The 20,092-nt window shown below is 40.8% G+C and overlaps 1 protein-coding gene across 2 annotated transcripts in view; it reads right to left on the bottom strand.

Moving 5' to 3' along the window:
• The window catches only part of PARP8 (poly(ADP-ribose) polymerase family member 8), a 229,103-nt gene that overhangs the window by 175,791 nt on the left and 33,220 nt on the right, over nt 1-20,092 (bottom strand). For both annotated transcript variants that reach the window (XR_011723194.1, XM_071730420.1), the window contains exon 3: nt 155-192. Coding sequence is in view for 1 of the 2 variants with exons in the window: in XM_071730420.1 (XP_071586521.1) it covers nt 155-192 (38 nt within the window). In the remaining variant the exon portion in view is untranslated. The remainder of the gene's footprint in view (nt 1-154; nt 193-20,092) is intronic.

Raw genomic sequence — 20,092 nt, 5'->3', positions numbered from 1 at the left:
ATGAATTACTTTGAAAATAATCCAACTAGTAGAAAATTATTATCACAAGGAAGCACCTGGAAGATATCAAGACCCTTTCAGATATTCTCCTCCAAATACTGCAAATTGAAGTAACATGCATACATGTGCCATGGACAAGAATGTTGTACTGTACCTGGGTAATCCTCAGAGACATGCACTGAATAGGATACACTGCAAAAAGAAAACAAAAAGAGAATCAACACAATTAACAATAATATCAGCAGCCAGTTTAACATTTTTTCTCTGCTCTTGTATTATTTTCCGTTTATTTATAGGTTATTGACAGTTTCCAGGACAGAAGGTAACAGCTATTTTTTGATGGCTTTTGAAGTTTTCAGCTGAAAAAAAAACCCGTCATGCCCATTTTGAAAGCTTATTTTGCTAAGCTGGCATATCCTGATGTCAGCCTTCTTAAAAAGAATTTCAAGACTGCGTTATACTCATTTCAGAGTAAAACTTTACAGTATCCATACTTATGCTTTTTTTAAAAAGTTGCTCCTTGAACATCAAAAGCAGAAAAGCCCAGTTTGCCCAGTATCTGGTTTCTGGGGTTGACTCAAGATTCAATAGGAAGACTTTTTCACTGTCTGGGGCACTTCCTGCTATTCTCTACAAAGGCTCTGTATGTCTTGGGCTCCTTCATCTCATCAAAACTTCATATTTATAAGAGCTGTGGTAAGCTCTTTGTCAAGCCAGGTTCCAATCAAATCTGAAAGAACCACAGCAGCACAAAAGGGTAGCTTTACTGCATGGATTACTTGAATCTGTTTTATCAAAATCCAGCCGTAAGAACACACCATCCTGGTCATCCAGCTCATACCATGTTAGCTTTTCCTACCACTTAGTGAGACCTTCACTAAATTCACTGCTGAGCACAGGCCAAAGGGGTATGATGTTCTGCTCAGTTATATAGTTACCCAATAAGTCCTTCTGATTTTTCATATAGTTAATATCTGTCTTAATTTCACATTTAAAATATTCAACTCTGCAACACGCTTAGAGTTTTCTGTTGTGTAACTAATTTTCTTTCCACTTCTCAACCCTATAAATTGCATGTGTCACCTATACATGTCAGTGATCTTTTAAAATTATATTAATGCAATTCCCATGTAGACTATAAAATAAAAACATGTATGATTGTTATGATTTGAGGGGGCCCATGCTCACTTTATGGTATTGATATAAGGGTTTAGAGAGAGGGTCTTTAGGACACTGAGGGATCCACAAGGGCAGAAGAGAGAGGGGTCAGCATTCGCCCCCATTTCCTCCTGCCATACTCTCTAAAAGAGAGCAGGACAGGAAGCCCAAACTCCTTCCTGGTCCCTTCTGCCTTGCTTCCTCTCTGCGCTCACTTGGAGAGAGGCTCCTGCTTTTCCATAATCTCAATGCATGCATGCTATGCAGAATCCAGATCTACTGCGTGCTGGGAAGAGCCATGGACCCCTGTCTTGACTCAGCTCTGTGCAGGGGACCCTCAGACATCTATCTCTGTGATCATCAATATAGGGCTTTTTACATACCTGTATATATTGTTCCTCATCCCATGTCTTACTGTCTCACCCATTTCAGCAAATCTGTTCAGTTTCAATTTCCAACTTTTTAGTCTCTCTTCCCTCTTGTCATTTGCTCTTCCTTGGTAGGGCAGAGAACAATGCTGTTCTCTGGTATTCAGTTCGCCCTCACCCCTAAACCAAGACACTTATTTTTTCTTTTCTCTCTCAAGAACTTCATTAAATGAGCTCCACTTTAACAATCCTAAGACTGTAGGATAGAACCAATACAAAAAAAGTAGGTCCCTCACACTATTTTTTTTTAATCCATATGTCAATCTGTTACCACACAGCTCTGCCACCTGCTTCTGCACATCATTTATTTTAGTATAATCCATTTTATGTATTGTTTGAGTAAGAGCCAAAGATATCTGCTGTTTCAACAGCTGCAAATGTTCACATATATTGAAGCAGGAAGGGTGTTTGTTACAGCTGACAACAGATTTAGCCACACAACTCTTGATAGCCTCAATCAAGACAGAATTAAATACCATCATGGTGCAAAATCAACATTTTGTGATTTTTCTTTTTTAATTATTTTTCAGACATTGGGAATAGGCAGCATTTGTGTCCCCTAATCTTGAAGGGGAGCCTTTTCTCTAATGGCTGAGGTATTGAAATCTAATCAATCTCTTCTCACAGGGGAGACCAGCTCCAGTGTAGTGTAATCCACAGTGGAAAAAGGAATCACAGTGGAAAGGGTTAGCAAGGGGCTCTTTTTGGAGCTTTTCAAAGATGGAAAAGTGGCTAGCCTGTACAGGGGACCAGAGGCTTGTGGGACGATTCTCACAACTGGAGTGCTGCAATTCAAGGTGTTGGGGTGCCCCCTCCATGTTAGGGATACGTATGAACTTCTTGAACTTAATGATGGTGATGTCAATGTTGACTTTATATGGGTAAGAATCAAGGCAAATGCCAACAAGGCAGATATCATGGTGGGAGTTTGATATAGAATGACCAAGCAGGATGAAGAGACAGATTAAATATTCTATTAGCAGCTGGGAGAGGTATCACAGTTGCTAGATTTTGTTGTCATCTTCCCAGATGTCTGCTGGAAATACAACACAGTAAACAGGGAACAATCCCTGAGGTTCCTGGAGTGTGTGAAAGATAACTTTACCTGACACAGCTAGTGAGAGAGCCAACCAGGGAAACAGCCCTGCTGGACCTGCTGCTTGTTAACAGAGATGGTCTTGCTGGGGATGTAAAGGCTGGTTCTGTCTTGGGCACAGTGATCATGAAATTACAGAGTATTTGGTTCTTGGAGAAGCAAGGAGGGCAATCAGCAGAACTGCTACCTTGGACTTCCAGACTTCCAAAGGGCAGATTTTAGCCTATTTTAGAACATGGTTTGAGAGCACCCCTTGGGAGACAGTGCTGAAGGTAAAAAGGAGCCCAGGAAGGTTGGTCATACTTCAAGGAAGAAATCCTAAAGGCACAGGAGTAAGCCATTCCCATGACCTGAAAGATGAGACAATGGGGAAAAAGACCCACATGGCTAATAGAGAGCTTTGGCTGGAACTCAGAAACAAAAGGGAAGTTTGTGGCCTTTGGAAAAGGAGACAGGCAACTTATGAGGATTACAAAGACATAGTGATAGGGAGACAATTAGAAGATCCAAAGCCCAAGCAGAACACAAGTTGGCCACTGCAGTGAAAGATAACAGAAATGTTTCTATAAATATATTAACAACAGAGGGAGGCCTAGGGAGAATCATTTATTGAATCCAGGGGGAAATATAATGACCAAGGATGAGGAAAATTCTGAGGTACTCAACACCTTCTTTGCCTCAGCCTTTAACAGTAAGATCATTTATTACTTGGGTACCCAGCCCCCTGTGCTGGAAGAAAGGGAAGACTTCCATAATCCAAGAATTAATGGTTAGTGACATGCTACATTTAGATACATGTATGTCTCTGGGGCTGGATGGGTTACATCCTAGGGTGCTGAGGCAGTTTCTCACCAAGCCACTCTCCATCATTTATCCTGTCCTGGATATCAAGTCCTGGCATCATTTATCAAGTCCTGGCAAACCTGTGAGGTCACAGTGGACTGGATGTTGGCAAATAGGAAATCATCTTCAAGGAAGGGTGGAATGAGAATCCATGGAACTACAGATGTTTCAGTCTGACCTTGGTGCCAGGGAAGGGTATGGAACAGATAATCTTGAGTATTATCACATGATACATGCAAGGCAACCAGGTCATCAGGCTCAGTCATCATGGGTTCATGAAAGAAAGGTCCTGCTTGACAAACCTGATCTGCTGCAATAAGGTGACACACCTATTGGATGAGGGCAAGGCTGCCCTGTAATCTATTTGGACTTCAGTAAAGCATTCAATGCTGTTTCCCATGATATCCTTGAGGAAAAAAAAAATGGCTGCCCAAGCCTTGAACAGGCATATGCTTTAAAATGGTGCTGTACCCCATGGTTCAGTATTAGAGCCACTCCTGTTCAATATCTTTACTAATGAACCTGATGAGGGGATAGAGTTCACTGTCAGTAAGTTTGCAGATGACACCAAGTTGGGTGAGAGTATTGATCTGCCTGAGGGCAGATAGTCTAGAGATGGGACAGACTAGATCACTGGGCAGGGGATAATTGTATCAGCTTCTGCAGAGTCCTAAAATTGAACAAATAGCTGCCCTGACAAAGTGGACATTGTGCTTGGGTAGGGTCTTCATTTGGTAAGCCACCTGGACACTTCTTTTGCAAGGGGAGACACTCATTCAGTGGCCATCCTGATAGGCAGGACACTGTCCTCATTTGATAAGGAATAGTGGTCAGCAAGTAGGATCCTGCAGAGGCAGAGCACCTTCTTGTGAAAATCCTGTGTAACACTACTGAACAGGTCACATGCACAGAAATAAAGAGTCATTGTTTGGTCAACCTGATCGGGGGAGTGTCAAGTAACCACCTAGATCCCCACACTCCACCAAGTCATTTCCAGAACATTCCCAAACCCAACACTGAGTCTGTGTAAAGTAGGCCAAGCTTCACTCAGGAGAGGCAGGGCCAGGCAGCACAAAAGAGGCAAATTCAGGATGCTGGCAGCACACACTTTGCATCCAAGGACTACAGCGTCATGCTAAGATCATAACTGGATTCAAAGATGGTCATATCTTTTCTATGCCCTCTTTCTTCATCTCTTCTCTCTCTCTGTCTCTCTTTTCTCTCTCTTTAACTTTATTCTTGGCACATAAGGGTAACATAACTTCTATTTTTTAAAAATTCTGTTGGTTGTAACCTATTGCCTTGAAAGTATTACTTTGCTAAATTCTGGTAGTTGTAACCTGTTGCCTTGAGACTAATATTGTTGTTTATTTTGGACAAGCTTTATAATCTTTCCCAACTTTAAGTAAAGTTTTGTCAAAGCCTCCTGGTTAATGATCTTACCCATAGAGTACAGCACAGAGAATTCAAAACTTAATGTTGTCTAGTGGGCTGCTAAGACATTAATTATGACAGGGTTAACCCTGCCCCAGGGGCAGTTAGGAAAGGTTATCTCAATGAGAGGGACAGGTTTGAGCAGACGAATGGATCTAACTGTACCTTGGCTCTTCTCTGTGAAGGTGTCTAGTCTGAATCTCCCTGTGTTGCCCACCAGGTGGGAAATGACAGTTTCAACAAGTGTAGGTTCCTGCACTGTTGCTACAACAACCCCATGCAATGCTACAGGCCTGGGGAAGAGTGGCTGGGAAGTTGTCCAAAGGAAAGTTGACACCTGTCTGAAAATGATCCACCTGCGTGCCCAGGTGCCCAGGAAGGACAGCGGCATCCTGGCATGTACCAGAAAGCGTGGCCAGCAGATCATATCCCTGTACTTGGTATTGGTGAGGTCACGCCTTGAGCCTCCCACTACAAGAAGGACATTGAGGAGCTGGAGCATACCCAGAGGAGAGCAATGAAGACGGTGAAAAGTCTGGAGCACAAGGGGCTGAGGGCACTGTTGTTCTTTAGTCTGAAAAATAGGAGGTTGAGGGAGGATCTTATTGCTCTCTACAGCCACCATCTACTAAGATGAACCATGGAATCAAAGAATCACAGAAAGGTTTGCATCCGAAGGGACCTTAAACATCATCTATTTCCAACCCCCCTGCATAGGCAGGAACACATCCCACTAGGCTGTTCAAAGCCACATCCAACCTGACCTTCAACATTTCCAGTGAGGAGGCATCTACAACTTCCCTGGGTAACGTGTGCCAGTGTCAAAGGAAAGAATTTTTTCCTTATGTCTAATCTAAATCACCCCTCTCCAAGTTCTAAACCATAGCCCTTTGTCCTCTCACTACACACTGTAGAATCCCAAAAAGAACATTTGTCTTAACACCCCCACCATGACAAAATGGACACTGTGCTCGGGTGGAGGCCTCATTCAATAGCCATCTGGACTCTGTTCTCTCAAGGACAGACCCTCATTTGGGTGACCACCCTCATAAACAGGGCCCTATTCTCACAGGAGCTCACAGGAACCTCCTTTAATGGCCATCCCGATAAGCTGAACACTGGCCTGGCAAGGGGAGTTCTGTTTGATGGCCACCCTGACAGGCAGGACACTGTCCTTATCCGATAAGGGACAGGAGCAGGTGAGCTGTACCCTGCAGAGGCAGAGTGACATCTGGTGTGTGCCCCAGGTAAAGCCACTGGAGAGGGCACGTGTGCAGAAATAAGGGTTATTGCTTTGTCATCCCATCTGGAGGGGTCCAAGTGACCACCTGGCTGTGCAAGATATGGCAAAGCCCCCCTGAAGTGGTGGGGTCAGGAGGCATAAAAGAGGAACACTCAAAATGCTGGATGCACACCTGCTAACTTTCTACTGAGACCATCACTGGATCCAAGGGTGGTGATGTCTTCTCTATCTCTTCATCTTCATCTTTACCTTTATCTTTGCCCCTCTCTCTCCCTCTCTCTCTCTCTGTTTCTAACCTTATCTCTCTACATGAGGGTAACATAGTTTCCAACTTTGTTAAAGTTTTACTAGCTGTTGCTTTGTTTTGCTAGTTGTTACCTGTTCTTTTGACACTTTCCTTAAGTTTTGCTAAATTGTAATCTATTGCTTCAAAAGTACCATCCTTTATAATTCTGCTGGTTGTAATCTCACATGCTTTACAATCTTACTCACTTTTAGGTAAAGTTGTGGTTTTATACAAACCTTCTGGGTAATAACCTTACTCCTGAGTACTGTGCATAGAATTCCTGAACTTAATCTCACCAAAGGGGTTGTTAGATTAATTAGAGGAGGAGAAGGATTGAGCCCAGCCGCACCCAGGCTCCTCTTTGAATGAGTTTAGAAAGCAAGGGGATTCAGTCAGAATCTCTCTGGGTCAACCCCCACCTGCATCTGCTCTGTGTGATGTGACATAGAGACTTGCCCACTCTGTGGGATGTGATACTTTGTTTGGCTCCCACATCTGGGGAGCTGTGCTCACTTGGTGAGATGTGACAGTGCCACACCCACCTCGTGGGGCGTGACATACTCCAATGCAAAAAGCCCTACTCCGGAATTCCTGTAAGACCACTTCAGATACTGGAAAGCTGCTACAAGATCACCTCAGAGCCTCCTATTCTTTAAAACCCCAACTTCCTCACCCTATCCTCATAGGCATCTCACCAGAGTAGATGGGGACAATTACCTCCCTTGACCATGTGTCCACACCTCTTTTGATGCAGGCCAGGATACAGTTGGCTTGGGCCACAAGTGCACATTGATGGCTCATGTTAAGCTTCTGGTCCACTGTCATCCCCCAGTATTTCTCCTCAGAGCTGTCCTCAATCCCTTCTCCTCCCAGCCTGTACTTGTGCGTTGGGTTGCTCACTCTAGGTGCAGAACCTTGCACTTGGCCTTACTGAATTTCATGAAGTTTGCACAAGCCTACTTCAGAAGCCTGTCAAAGCCCTTCTGGATGGCATCCTTCCCTCCACCATGTTGACTTCACCACATAGTTTGGTGTCGTTGCTAATGGTGCACCTGATTCCACTGTCCACAGCACTGTCACAGCCTTCAGGAGCATTTGTTCCATGGTCTTGCCAGGCACAGAGGGAAGACTGACTGGCCTGTAGTTCCCTGGGTCTTCCTTTTTTCCCCATTTTTAAAACTGTGGGTTGTTTCAAGTCATACTGCCACAACTTTTCAAATATGATGAACAGTGGCTTTGCAAATCCAAGAGAAAAGAAAGGTAAAACTCAAGTAAAGTAAAATTATTCTGTGATCCCAGTAGCAAAACTTCTCTCAAGTAAAACATTTGCCACCAAAATCTGATGTCACCTTTTTTCAAAGCATTAATGGAAAACATATCTGCCAAAACAAAATTAAATAGTATGTTGGAAAGAGTAATGATGAGCCTGAGCTGCTACTTCGGACAAAAGCATTTAAAGGAGATGTTAACCAAAGATTAAAGAACAAAATGCCTGAACATGAGATATTTAGTTCCAATTCAAATAAACCAGTAGTTTCTATTAGGAACACTACTGACCAAGTTTAGGAACTGAACAAACTTAGTTTAACCTTCATGTCAGCAGAGCTATCAGTTATTATGCTATACATGTTTAATCAGAAATTCTTTACATTATTAGTTCCACTGCCATTCACCCCCTTCCCCCCCAAGAAAAAAGGGGGGGATGGGGAGAGTGTCTAATTGTCTTCTTTCCATCTAAATCCGTATCTTCAGTACATCTTGGGATCTTTGTGCTGTCCTCTCTTCAGTGTCCCCATATCAGTCTTATGCCTCTCACATATATTTAAACAGATTTGGGGACAACAAATAGCTTGTTTGAGCCCCCAGAGAGAGGCATTAGTGCTTTGCTTGGACTTACATTAGTTATGTGCAGGCTATAGAATGAAAAAGTGGAAATAGAACTAATGAACAGAACAAAACTTGGGGTTTCTGTCCCAGCCTGCCCCTGTGATTGTTATATAGGATCGCACTTTGGCACATCTTTCAGCATTTGGAATAAACTGCTTCCTACTGACTGTGCAGCTCATTTGTCAAAAAACAAGATACACAAGCCTAACAAAGGTCTCTTAAGAGGCTCCTTTTCTGCAGCCACCCAAGCATTTTCCTTCTGACTTCAATGAGATTTAGAGCCAAGACAGAAGCACAGGACAGTGATGGCTTACAGCATCTTAAAGAGCAGAGACTTCAGTGAAGATGCAGATGTTCAATGACGCTCTGTATTAAAGCCTCTCAGAGCCAAAGAAAGCCTTTACTGAGGCAGCTTTCTCATTCAAGTACTCAGAAATGTAAGTGGAATTAATTTAGGTCTAGCCTCCACATAGAAGTAAAATATGATTATTCTAGAGAGGGATGTGATTTTTCCTTCTGGCAATGCAGTTCTTCTGAAGAAACCCTACTGCAGTTACATTGCTGTAAATGCACTTTATAGTTATATAAATGCAGCTTAAAGCACTATAATTTATTTCCATTCCCATAAACACATTTTAACCAGCCAACTACCATCCTTGCTTATTCAGTTATATTGCTTTTGCTACACTAACACAGTTAAACTCTTGGGTGTAAACGAAGTCTCAATTATGGTGTTATTTCTGTTTAATTCAGCTTAGACCCTCTGCAGAAGGCAAACTGCAGTGCATTTGTTTCTTGACCCTTAACCAAAGAAAAAACTTAATACTAAAACTGGCCTAGTAATTTTTTTGTTATTTAACAGAATAGAGGACCATGTGAGAAATTAATACCTGCCATGTCTCACTGCTTATGAGATTTTAATGTAAACTTATTGCTTTAAAAAAATACTAACATGTAGATCCACAGCTTTAGGTTAGTCCCAGTTCTCACAGTGGATTCCTTGCAAGCATTTTCCAATAAGGAGCCATATCTGTCCCTTCTTCTTCCTTCTATATTGCCAAGGTCCATTTGTATTTGAGAACTAGATATTCATCAACTAGATGGGGATTCAGAACAGAATTGATATTTTTCAGACTACTCTGTCCCAGTCTGATACACAACAAGCAGATTCACCTGCACTTGACATCACTGGAAATTCTCAAAGACAGTTAAAAACGAGTTAAGAGTCCAAACCGATTATACTACCAGGCAAAGTATTACCCCAAAATCGAAGCTTTGGAGCAAAGATAAAATCCATCAACACTGAAAAAGTTAGCAATGTAAAAGTGGATGTGACAAAGCATATCCATAAAGAGGAAAAGAAGCAGCTTCACTTCTTTAAGAGTATTTCCTGTGAAGTTTTAACCTACCATGGCACAAACTCAAAGATTAGACCTGTATCTGAAGCCACAACACTGAAACATTCAACTTATCTTCCCATCAAATTCATGTAATCTCAACTCTATGACACCTGTAGTTTCTCTCAAAGAAAGAAGTCCTTTAAGCTGAATTTCCAACTGTGTTGCATAGCAGGAACAGCATGAAGCAGCATGAAGCATCTGGTGCAAATTTAAGATTTATGCCTCTGGAATGGTTATGATAATTCAACCAGCTTCATGGCAACAGCTGACTTATTAACTGTGGAAATTGTGATCTAGTTTCTATTCCTGTTTTAGCTGTCTTTACTAGAGTCAGAGCTTCACATGCTAGTGTTACAGATTACAAACTTGCTAAAGAAACTTAAGATTTTTTGTCATGTGGAATCTTATGGTAGTCTAATGTCAGTCTCTAACAAGATACAAGAGCAAATAGGACTTTCTTAATCCTAATGCATCTGGAGCTACAGAAATCACAAGAGATTATTTTTCATTTATGGTTCCCAAAATCCCAGATCCAGCTCATGAATGAAGTAATGCTGTCAGTTAACAGGATGCACGAAACTTTATATACCTGCCAAAAATACTATGACTCAGAAAAGTAAGCTATGGACAAGCATGTAGGATTAAATGCTGGTGTTTTATTGAATACATACCAGGGTCAACTTGTGAACAAGTTGGTGAGATGAAGAAAAGAACAGTGATGAGAAAGATGATGATTTTTTCTTGATAAGAAAAAATAAATTATACTGTTGAAAATTTTGGGTCAAGGAGCCTTTTCAATGACCTGTATAATATGTCTGAAAGCACAGCATGATACAGACCTGATGTTTTTACTCTCTTCTAGTTGAGGCAGTAAGAAGAAATAAAGTCTAAGTGAACAGACGCAACTGAAATTGTATTCTTATACCAATTTACAGTTATCAACTGTCAAAATTGCTACTCAGCTTCAGTATCTGTGTGTTACATGAAACAATGGAACAATATTTCATGAGTTTCTGCTAATTACACAGAAAATATTTCCACTCCTATCCTCACTCCTTTGTTTCTTTATCTTTGAAAATGCTTCCAGAATCCTCAATGGACTCCTATTATTTTAACAGCCTTTAGCTTCCTTTTCTATTCATCGGGACCACCATTTGACCCACCTGGTGGGTGAGGGGAAGGCTGTGGATGTGGTCTACCTGGACTTCAGCAAGGCCTTTGACACTGTCTCCCACAGCACACTCCTGAAAAAGCTGTCAGCTCACAGCTTGGACAGGGGCACCCTGTGCTGGGTTAGGAACTGGCTGGAGGGCCGAGCCCAGAGAGTGGTGCTGAACGGTGCTGCATCCAGTTGGTGGCCAGTCACCAGTGGTGTCCCCCAGGGATCAGTGCTGGGACCAGTTCTATTTAATATCTTTATTGATGATTTAGATGAGGGGATTGAGTCCATCATCAGCAAATTTGTAAATGACACTAAGCTGGGGGGAAGTATCAATCAGCTGGAAGGCAGGAGGGCTCTGCAGAGGGACCTGGACAAATGGGAGAGTTGGGCTGATTCCAATGGGATGAGGTTCAACAAGGCCAAGTGCCGGGTCCTGCACTTTGGCCACAACAACCCCATGGGGAGCTCCTGGCTGGGCACAGAGTGGCTGAGAGCAGCCAGGCAGAAAGGGACCTGGGAGTCTGGATTGACAGGAAGCTGAACATGAGCCAGCAGTGTGCCCAGGTGGCCAAGAAGGCCAATGGCATCCTGGCCTGTATCAGGAACAGTGTGGCCAGCAGGTCCAAGGAAGTGATTCTGCCCCTGTACTCAGCCCTGGTGAGGCCACAGCTTGAGTCCTGTGTCCAGTTCTGGGCCCCTCAGTTTAGGAAGGAGACTGAGGTCCTGGGGCGGGTCCAAAGGAGGGCAACTAGGCTGGTGAAGGGACTCAAGCACAGATCCTATGAGGAGAGGCTGAGGGAGCTGGGGGTGTTCAGCCTGGAGAAGAGGAGGCTCAGAGGAGACCTCATCACTCTCTACAACTCCCTGAAAGGAGGTTGCAGCCAGGTGGGGGTTGGTCTCTTTTCCCAGGCAACCCTCAGCAAGACAAGAGGGCACGGTCTCAAGTTGTGCCAGGGGGAGGTTTAGGTTGGATATTAGAAAGAATTTCTTTACCAAGAGGGTGATCAGACATTGGAATGGGCTGCCCCGGGAAGTGGTGGATTCTCCGTCCCTGGAGATATTTAAAAAGAGACTGGATGTGGCACTCAGTGCCATGGTCTAGTAACTGCAGCAGTAGTGGATCAAGGGTTGGACTTGATGATCTCTGAGGTCCCTTCCAACCCAGCCAATTCTATGATTCTATGATTCTATATTCTTTGACTTCTGACCAGCCTTTTTTTCAAATAAATGAATTTTTTTTCAAAAAGGATTCTACCATGAACATAGGCCATTCTAGTTTCTAGTAGCTGGTCTGAGTCCAGTTTGAAACCTAGCAGCTTTCACACAGCACAAGGTGGAAATTATGATTTTCAGAAGATGTGCTGTGGGATCTCATCCAAATAAAATTTTCAAATTGCATTCCTTCAATATCTGACCTTTGAATAAGTGCCTTGAGAATTAGTAGGAGAGGAGCATATTTAAGTATTGGTCAGCTGAAAGCAATTAAAAAAATAACAAACAATTAGTACTCTTTTACTTTAAGATAGGACAATGGAACTTAATGTAAACTCTACTTTTACTGTTGAACTGTAACAACCATGAATTAATGATAAATGTTAGACTTTTTTATAGTTTATGAAGAAGCGAGTAATCAAAATGCTTCATCACTTTGTATGTATGAATACTGTGCTATGTAACATGTCATTACCTTCCAATAGCGCTCACTAAAAAAAAGGGAATGTAATTATACTACAGGAAAATAACCTGGTTCTTCCTCTCTGAACCTTTTGAAAGATTCCATTCCACCTGGCCCATATCAGCTGAGGAAGTGCTTCGCTAAAGCTCATATTCAGAAATATTTGTAAAACTATGGAAGTATTCTGAATTTTCTTATCTGTTGAATTTTCTACTAACTGCTATTATTCACACGGTCTTTAGTAAAAAATGCTGAGACTTTAAAAATGTAGCTATGAATGTACATTTATAGTAACATAATGCACATTTTATTGTATTGCAAACCATATTAAGTAGTGAAACTAATATTGTTAGGCAGTACCAGTCAGCAAGCATGGCACTCCATTCATACAATGATACCTTTACAGTTCAGTCTCAGTAATGTGACAAAAACAGAAAGGGAACTGAAAAAAGTTCCAGCTGCGTAAAACACTAACCACAAAGTGATGTGTCTCTTCTAACAGACAGAGAAATGAGCAGAGGTTAGAATCACACAACTAAGGAATACAGAAGAAAGCACCTCACATGACATGGCTCTGAGAAGAAAAGTTTGCATGAGGCCTTTTAAAATGCAAACAATAGGCAGGGTTTTTGTTCTTTCACACAATGAAATAACTGGCGAAGCCCAGGACTTCTGCTTCCTTTTTTAAGCAGTGAAATAAAAACTGACATCAATAAATAAAATAACAATTACTGAAAAACAACCTTATTGTCTTCTGGAAAAGAGGATTAGAAATCACCATAAATAAGACAAAATTTAAAAGTATGTGGATCTAAGTTTTCATGCACATATTAGTACAGCAATAGATAAAGAGACAGTTAATCAAGGGTAGCAAGAATAATGTCACTCATTTTCTTTTCTGTTATAGAATTTAGAACTTGAAATAAGTCCCACTGTCAAAGTCAAAGGGGAACTTCAGTACTTGACAAACAAGTACTTAATTGCCTAGATGAAAATTTCATCACGTATACCAAAGGGTGCAAATTTTGGTGAGAACTTTTTTTTTTTTTTTTTTTTTAGACTATATATTTTCAGCTTGTTATACAACAGGGCTGTGAACCATTTCACATCCAAGTTATTTTCTGGATTCCTGATTATGACAAGTTTAATGGATTTCTAAACAGCTTTTGAAGTACCCTGTAAAATGTTCTGAATGTGCATGCCTGTATCACAGCAATTTGTTTTCAGACATACAAGATACCTTAAATCTCCTTCTGAAACGCATTACTTCAATGATTTTCCATATCCCTTGTGATCTGGCAATTGATGACCTAGCATCCGTCACAGCTATTTTTTGCTGCTGGATAGAGCCAGGTGCTTGTAAAGAATCAAGATCTGTACACACTCCCCTTTCACTAAGCACCAGAAATCCCCATGCTGTACCAGCAATTACACAGAAAAGAACAAGTGAGTCTGAGTGAGTAACCTTTTCCACTGGATGTAGGAGAATGTGCATGCGTAACAACATGAAAAGTACTAGGCACATCTATTGATGACAAATTAGAACCATTCCAAAGAGTGATAAGCAGTGCTAACGCATCAAAAATGGCATGACTTCGTTTCTTGGCATAACATGGAGGAACAAAGGTATTACATGATTGCATTTTGCCACCTAAGGATAACTGTGCTACTGGTCCTTTAATGCAGCTATAGTGTAACTGAATCAAATGCTAAGCTCTATTCATAAAGCCCTGCTTGATTTAGCATGTTACTCAAATAAAGGGGATACAGAAGAGTGTAGCTCCAACAGTCTCCTTTTTCAAAACACAGAATAAAAAAAGATGTGGCAACTTCTAGTAAATGCACAGAAGTCTACACAATTAATCATCACTCCAATAAGCACGAGGGCACTCCTAAAAATAAAAAAGCACTTACAAAATAAGCAAATTGAGGACACTCAGGGAGGAGGAAGAGGGACGTGTGTGTTGTATGTCACTCTAGAAAGAGATACATTAAATTGTGGCTACATGTGCAAAGCCAAGTTGTCCACTGAGAGAATATACCAGAATAAGATCATTTCACCCAGAACTATAAAAGTACAAAAGCTGTCTCTTCTTGCAGTCATCCTATCTGACCAGGTCCAGCTCCCTCCCTTCAACGCAGATACTCTTTAAACCTCTCTTCTATGTTCTTCCTTCTCTCCAGTGATTCCACTAGTTCTGAATTCTCCTTCCATCCTCCCCATGAGCTCTTAATCCAATTTCAGTCTTCCCAGGCTACAGAGCACAATAACTCAGGACAGTAACCTCTTGACCCAGCTCAGCTGCAGCCAGAGCAGCATATATAATCACAGCCTTTGGGCACCTTATTTGCAGGGATGGGACCATCATCTTTTTTTCTTTTTCCCCATTAAGGAAGATTTTAATATCTATCCTTTTGGAGCACTGCTGTCAGAAGCAACCATAATATGCTCTTTTTGGAGCAATTTAAGTTACCTCTAAGCCATAAGATTGTTTTGATCCACACTGTTCCTACTGGAAGGCCGTTCTGATACTCTTGTGGCTGTACTTCTAGTAACTCCGTTTTCAACACGGATGAACAGAGCCCCCTTGTGCTACCCCTTTATAAAGCCTCTGTGCTGCAGTCTTTATGAACACATGGGCCTGAGGCAGAGGCACACTGCAAACCAGGTACAGTGCTCCAAGAAGAAGAAGAAGAGTGTCTTGTCATAGGAAGATTTACTCAATCATTTTAGCAAAAACTTTCAGCACTTTATCAATCACTGAAAGAAAAACAAAGCCCATATAAATCCCTGGAGACATACACAGTTTAACTTCATGATGTCCCTAGCAAGTGGAATCGTTCCTTTCCACTAAATGCAGTGTTCAGCAATGGAGGAAAGTTCTAGGCATCCCATCCTAGGCCACTCTACACATATATTAATTAGTTGGCATGTTGCTTATTTATCTAATGAAGAGTGTGCAACAGCCACTGTTGTGTGAGAAAAAATAACAAATTCAAATACTCTTTCCCTTCAGTTCCTTGAGGTATGTCAGAGAATTCAAACTTTTCCCTTCCTCCCCATACTCCTCTCCATAAAGTTTCAATATTTCTTGGTATAGCTGAAAGACTGTATTTATGGACTAAACCTATTTTTTTCTTTAAGTTCCCTACATATAGCTTCCATTATAAGCAGTGCAAACTCAATATATAATCTCCATATACAGAATTTGAATATTGGAATATAGCTTCCAGGAATATTCTGAACTAAAATGTGTGCATATTCTTGCACACATTCAACATAAAAAAATCTCATAGACAAGACTTTTAATAGATGCCACCTATGAAATTGCCCATTGCAGTTTATTCATGTTGATATAACACATGCACATAATTCAGGACCATTGTCATACCTACAGCCAGTTATTTATCTATTGACTATTGGCACACACTGTCTCCGGTCAAGTTAGTAAGGCAGCGTCCAGTACCTCTGAAAAATGTTAGATTATGATGCAACATGGAGCTCTATCCTGCACATTTTAATACAATAATTCCCAACTCCTCTGCCACACAGATGCAAGGACTGTCTGCGCACTCGAGGGGTTACTTCGTCCTGTATATTACTAACATGGTCAAAACCACACCATTTTTCTATGGTTAGAGACACAGAAGGAGATGCTTTATACCCAGCTGCAATGCCAAGAGGCTTTGCCTCCCCTGCCCACAAGACCCAAGATTTACTGTGGTGGATGGGACAACACGAAACATGAGAGTATGTTAGACTCTCACACCTGCAACCCCAGTGGGATACCTGTGGCATATCTGCCACTACACCATAGTCATGAACAAACAGCGAACAGTACTCACAAACAGCAAATAAAATGGAAAATTCACTACGAGGTGACAAGAAGAAAAGATGATCTTCTTCTTTCTTTTCAGATATGATAGTTTCAGTCTGAGGGCACAGGTGCGCTTCAAATACAGAACTAAGTCCTGAGTGTCCTTAGCATTAGAAAGATGTCAGTAAATAGGGAGGAGTACAGGAATCATCAAGAAACAATCACCAATCTATCAGAACAGAACATCAAGTGAAAAAATTTATAGGGGTTCAGACATCGAGGTACATACAGTATTGCAAATCAATGAACAGGAGTGGTAGGAAATGGGATGACTGCTGAGACATATTTTCTGGAGTGCAAACATGAGGATGGTTATCATATTCACTCAATGGCCCAAGGGAAAATGGCAAGCCATATTGAAATTAGAGGAAAAAGTATAACTTGCCTGAAAATCAGAAATGGAAGCCCCATTAAACAGTGAATTGGTCTCTGAGGAAGGGTTAGAGGCCTAATCACATGGCTGTTCAAAGTCAGGATGGAAAAGGACTGGAAAATGAAAAAAAGTTGCATTGGCTGAGTTACTAACAAATCTGTTTCCCATTGCTAGTTTCAGTGAGATATGAATGAGTAAAAGATTACTTGCCTTTCTCACTGGTACCTTGAAGAACAAAGTTGTAGGTGGTTATGACATTGATGACTCTCAATGTGACACATGGGGAAAAAGAAAACCAAGCATACTCCAGTACTATATTTCAGTGGTGTGCAGAATAATAGCAGCAGGGACTTTCAGTTCAAGCTCTTTTTATGCATTTGAAGTCGCAGCACCAGCTAGCACCCGAAACAGTTCTTCTAGCACCTTTTTATGAATTTTAGCTGTTTCTAAATATCACACACTGTGATTTCTTCATGACAGAATGCAACAGAAAGCATATTGCACTGCACTATTTATTTATTTATTTATTTAAGGAATGTTTAATAACAGCCCATGTGATAAGGAACAATTTCTACTTACATGGGCTGTTCCTGGGGTGAAGAATGCTTCTAGATACATGACTGCTCCCAGAACATTAATTTCATGCTATACCCAAACAACACCACCAGACTATAGTCTGGCAGACGTTGCTACAGAAAATGATAAGCAAACTATAGAAAAACTTACAAAAGATAAATTTAGTAACTTACCCCAACATGTAGTTAAATTTTGAGTACCATTTTCATTTGCAAAGATGCAATTAAAAAAGTCCCTCCACTACTCTTAATTAAATCCCTGTCTTCTCAAAAAACTAATTACATGTCAGATGAAGTGCTGGTTTAGGAAGTCTCCATATTCCTGCAAATGCAGAGATAATTCTATTCCCAGATCTGTTACAGTGACTTGCTATATGCCTCCCAGCAAGAAAAAATGCACACATTTTCAAAAGCTGAACAGTAACTACACAGCTTTCTAGACACTGGTTTGCCTTTTGTGCATGCTGAACCTCTACATCTCCAACAGAAAACAGTGGAACCATCAAGCAGTTTTGAAAAATAAGGCCTTATAGTACAGATTTTAAAGATAAACAGGCAATAAAAGTTGTGCAGAAATTGCAGTTAGACACCTAAATTTCTCATATTCCCTTAAAATTCCATCAGTACATATTCACCGTTTTAGATAATTCCTTGTAGTCACAAAGGTATAGGAATATCCATTTTACTGTGGATTTCTATATTAATTTTGGTATCTTAAAAGGGATTCAGCTGATTCAGCTACTTAGTCAACTTTTTTTCAAAAGGCCATCATGTAAATACCTTTGAGAAAAGGGTAAAATAAGACCCATCCTAAGGTATTCAAAATTGCTACATACTTTTCAAAATACATGATGATATCCTGGCCTCATTAAATTCATTAGGCAAAATTCATTGACTTTAAAAATAGTGAAGCTTTACCCTTTCCTCAGCCTTTTCACCAGCAAATCTGCAATAAAAGAATGTCAGAGATCATGTGCTTCCCTTCAACCCTCCCTTACTTCTTGGTCTGTCTGTTAAGTTTAATACACTTGGCCACCAAAACAATCACCAAAATGTGGAAAGCACCGTGAAGATGGGAAATGACCTGTAACTACTGTAATCAGACATACTGTGATTAAGTATTTCCAGTTATCTAGAGAATGAAAGTAGACATGGCCAGAAAAGTTCAATTTTCTTCTAATATGAGATTAAAACTAGTGTTTATCTAATGCAGAGCTCTTAATCTGTAGATCTCTTCAGAGCCTTTATTAAAACACAGCTATGAAGACTAGCATAAAGAAGAATGAGATGGTATAAAGAAAACAAAATGAATCAACCTACAGAATGAAAAAAAAAAAAAAGATCACACACCAAAGGATCAAAGAACAACTCATTCTTTCTTGATGTCTCACTAACACCACATGCACTTGCAGTGACTTGAAGTGTTCAGCCAGCAGCACTCCAGACTGCAGTCAAAGCATCAATGGAAGGAGTTATGCAGCTGCAAGCACTAATCAGTCTGTTTACTGAGGCCATTGTACTAAGGAACCTTGAGGTGGAAATTAAAAAACCTGATTCAGAAATCTATATCATAAAATGTGGGCCAGTTTTACCAAGATCCGAACTGTCTTCTCAGGCACATAAGGATGCATAAAACATACACATGCATAGCACCAGGTAACTGAACTGCAAAGATCAAAGTTAAGAGAGACAAAGTAACACAAATACAAACACTTGGGAAGACTTCTTTTTTTAGTTTGAGGGTTGAAGTCTTGCATTCTTGAGGGAGGAGACTTCACAAAGAAAAACTCTCATGATATACTGTGCCATTTGGTACATTGCATTTTAGTCTCCTCAAAAAAACTCCCCAGAAAAACTTAACAGCAGACATGGATCAAACTGCTCACTTGCTTACACAACTCTCTATCATCAGAGGTATCAGTGATGTCAGTAAACACCCTTTTTTTTTTTTTCACAGCCCTCTTGGGTGCTACGAGGCCACTGCAGAAGGATGCTCTTCCAGAACACAAGGAGTTCAGTGGTAGAGTGATTATAGTTCACTCTGTTTTGAAAGGTCTCTCATTTTCCATCATCTGATAGCATCATTAAGCCCCAAAGAAGTAAGATAACTGTTCAAGATTACTGCCTGGGGAGAAATATAACAGTAAAGCCATATCGCCTATTTGCACCAGAGAAATTAAAAGGAAAAAGAGCAGTCTCTTTTTACACCAGGACACATATAGTAGAGGGCTTGACAAATATAGCGAGATTTTTTACTGCTTAACAAAATACTTATAATGATAAATTAAGGCACCGAAATTATTACTGTGAGAGGGTCCATTATGTATTAATCAAAACACATTTGAAAAAATTCATCATATTTTTCGAATGTTCTAAAATGTGTGTGACCTGGCCTCACAAGGACCCAGACACATGCTGTGCTCTTAGCTCTTACCTGTGGGAGCAAAGGATGCTTAACACTTTGCAGAATAGGGTTCTCAGTGCTCAAAGGAAAATATGCCTTACCTTTAACCACTCAGTCAAATCAATCAGCTTTAATGAACAACATTTAACAAGAATGGGGTTAGTGACAAAAGCAAATAAATGTCAAGCCTAAAAAACCCCAAACAAAACCCCAAGCCAAAAAGCCCAACACTATACAGCAACTTAGCACT

The sequence above is a fragment of the Heliangelus exortis genome, chromosome Z, assembly GCF_036169615.1.
Source record: "Heliangelus exortis chromosome Z, bHelExo1.hap1, whole genome shotgun sequence".
Lineage (NCBI taxonomy): Eukaryota > Metazoa > Chordata > Aves > Apodiformes > Trochilidae > Heliangelus > Heliangelus exortis.
The sequence above is the reverse complement of the archived record's forward strand: the minus strand, read 5'-3'. Positions and strand labels throughout refer to the sequence as shown.